At 30.3% G+C, this 3389-nt stretch overlaps 1 protein-coding gene across 1 annotated transcript in view; it reads right to left on the bottom strand.

The window, feature by feature from the left end:
- Window positions 1-3122: 3122 nt before the first annotated feature.
- The window catches only part of LOC103310628 (zinc finger MYM-type protein 1-like), a 10010-nt gene continuing 9743 nt past the window's right edge, over window positions 3123-3389 (bottom strand). Inside the window, exon 3 of the mRNA XM_029486263.1 lies at window positions 3123-3308. Coding sequence (XP_029342123.1) covers window positions 3123-3308 — 186 coding nt within the window. The remainder of the gene's footprint in view (window positions 3309-3389) is intronic.

The following is a 3389-nucleotide window of genomic DNA, read 5'->3' as shown; positions in this document are numbered from 1 at the left end:
TTATTTTGTTTTAAAAATAATATTCTTTTTAATAAACAATGTCTAATGATTTAGCAAGTTACATTAAGGGGCCGTCAATTTTAGCTGAAAAGACCTAAAATATTGACAAAATTAAAGTTAGTCAACGTTGTCCGATTTTAAAAAAAATTCAACTCGCCAGACAATTGTCTATAGATCCTACGAAGCACTTTTTAAAATCTAAATTTTATATTATTGTGAACTGTAATTGAAAACTTGATATCAAATTTTTCGGATCATAATTAAAATTAAAATTAATATTAAAAACGGAAAATGTTTCGTACGATCTACAGACATTTTTCTGCTAAATTCAAATATTTTTTCAGAATCAAAATCAGACAACGTTAACTAACTTTAATTTTGTAAAGACAAATGTATGTTTCTGTAAAATTCATGTAGTGAAATTGATATATTTATCGAGTTATCGACATGTATATGCGCGTACGAGAGACGACACCCTCATTTGATTTCACCCACACTAATAATCATTTACAACTAACACATAGATCTCGGGTGGCTATGACAAGGTTAGCCTAAATGTAGCCCTTCAAATAATGGCCATAGTGAGACCCCTTATTTAGTACTTATTCAACCTAATTGGGGATATTATTAATTCATTGGATAGTATCTCAATGAATAACGATACAAATATCCTGTTTTCGTGAGACGAACAAGTTAGATGTATTTATTAAACAATTTACTTGTATGTAAATTACGTGAGTCATTGAGTATGTAGAATAGTATAGTCGGAAAATCACTTAATTTTCAGTCGGCAAATTATAGTGAATACACCCTCCCTAAAAAAATGTATAGCGCCAGCCCTGCTTATAAGTACACTTTTACAAACATATTTAAGTAATTTAATATATATTTTGTTAACGGTTTATAATTCAACTAGTCCAGACAGTCCCTGATGTCTATGAGCCCAACAATTTTATAAAATTGTATAATTACATTTAACTTTTTAAAATAAATTTAATTTTTTCAATTTAAATGCATATTTTTTGATTTTTTGTGCCATTTATAGCGCATATTTTGGAGTTTTTAAGTACATATTTAAGAGCTAAAAAATAAAATTTTAGTGCTACAACTTCCGAGCCCTGGTAATCACTGTCAAGTAGTGATGAATGTTTAATATAAAATATTACCTAATTATAAATACGATAGTAATGAATAATGATTAATGAACTATAACCTGACTCGGTTACACAAACGAATTAATTATTTAATTAGTCTTTTGGCACCGATCAACAGAATTTTAATTCCAGGTGGGTAAATCAATAAATGAAGTTAAAGTCATAATTTGCTAAGGTTAAAATCACTGATTTAGTTGTAACTACCGTACCTTTTGAACGTTTAAGATTTCGTGAGCGTATGTCGTTTCGTATTTTATTATTGTATGTACAATTTTAGAAACAACTGTTTTGGGACCAAATTATTTACACATTATGGTACTGTAAAAAATTACCAACTCGTCATAATATTTATGTCACAATCGGTGAATTTCCTACAAAACACGGGAACGTTGAGTAGGAAAGTTTGAATTGTATGCCCACCTAATTGTAGGCACAATGAAATTCAAAGTCTACAAAATAATAAAAATTATTATTTAATTAAACAAATTCAAATAAGTCAATAACTTTTATTCAGTCTAAATTCGAAATTACCAATACATAACTATGTCACCTCACCCCACAAATGTATCTAAACGTTTTAATTATTCATTCAGCGCATAATATATAGTTCATCATATTTATCGTAAAAATATTAAAAATAAAGATTACGACGACAAGTACTTTCTAAAATATATAAAATCGATTTAGTTTATCGATATACTTATAATGGCTGTTCGGCTATCCTTACAGTAATTAATGTACCGTAAATATGTTCAAAACGTGGTTTGGACAAGAAACATTGATAAAATATTTAATTTATATATCAGAATAACCTCATCGGTATTCGAATGTAATTCGTCGATAACATAAAATTGCATTGTGAAATCGGTTATTAATAGGGCTCGGATTTTTATGCAAACATTTTTGTTAAATATGCACATATATAATAGTGCATATTATGCACTCAGCAATTCAAAAATATGCAAATAATATGCAAAAAAAATTATTGTTTGAAAATCAAAATTTAAAAAAAATTTAAAATTAAAAAAAAAGCAGGTAAGTGGATGTCGTTCTGCTGTACAGTAGATTACAAGTGGGTCATTGTATAATGGTTGTATTAGACTTTAATTCAATGATATAATATCATTGTATAAGAAAAACGATTCTGAGCGGAGACGGTTTGTCAGTCTGGATATTTTATACTGTTATTATTTATTTTATCATGTAGGTAATCAAGTTGAACTAATTTTAAAATATTACAATTTTTTTTTCGTTTCTATGGTGATAAACAAAGCGTTAGAAATTAAAATCCCATTTTTAGCGTTTTTTCGTAATTTTTCGGTGGTTTTTCCAGTGGCATTAAATAACTATTGAGAAAAACGAAAAATGATCTGTTTAAAGTACCATCTTGATCCAATTTGCTAAAAGATAAGGTACTATATGTTGAAATCAAAACACTCCTTCTGGAAGAAATTTTGTATACAGGATATAAAAAGAAAAAGAAAAAAAAAGAAATAAATAAACACCATTGTAAAAACAATAGCTCCCTCACTCCGCTCAGAATCTAATATAGTATTAAGTGAAAAAAATAAAAATTTAAATATCATTTTTTAAAATGTGTATAAAGCATAAAAATGTGTATTAATTAATAATTATTGAATGAGTACCAACATGATGTAACAAATTGTGCTTTTAAATTATCAAATTGAAAACTTCTACGATTGTCACGTAGCATCACCTTCCTCACATTGACTCCATCTGCTGCCGAGCCCTCAAGTCGCTTGGCTTTGTAATGCGTACCATAAATGAGTTCAAGCTGTCTGGATCTCTCAAGACTGTCTACTGCTCTTTAGTCCGAAGCATGCTAGAGTATGCGTCTGTGCTCTGGGACCCATCTGTGGTAATTGATTCTTGCCACTTAGAGCGAGTACAAAGGCGCTTTCTGTCGTCTCCAGCTTACATGCTAAAAATTGTCCATCCACCTCATGACTATACTCCAGTATTGCGCGCACTTAGCCTTACATCTTTAGCAGATAGACGCGTTAAAGCTAACCTGGCCTTTTTACAAAAGTTAATTGATGGTTCCATAAATGCCCCTTCACTGCTCGACCAAGTAAACTTTAAAGGTCCACATTGGGCCACAAGGTCTCGAGTTCCTTTTACTGTACCTCTCCACTGCACCAATTACGGTAAAAACAAACCAATTGACCGCATGATGCGGTTGGCTAACGAGGACCCCCACCTTTCTCAGTTTAC

Source organism: Acyrthosiphon pisum, chromosome A1, assembly GCF_005508785.2.
Source record: "Acyrthosiphon pisum isolate AL4f chromosome A1, pea_aphid_22Mar2018_4r6ur, whole genome shotgun sequence".
NCBI lineage: Eukaryota > Metazoa > Arthropoda > Insecta > Hemiptera > Aphididae > Acyrthosiphon > Acyrthosiphon pisum.
This window is presented reverse-complemented; position numbering and strand designations above follow the sequence as displayed.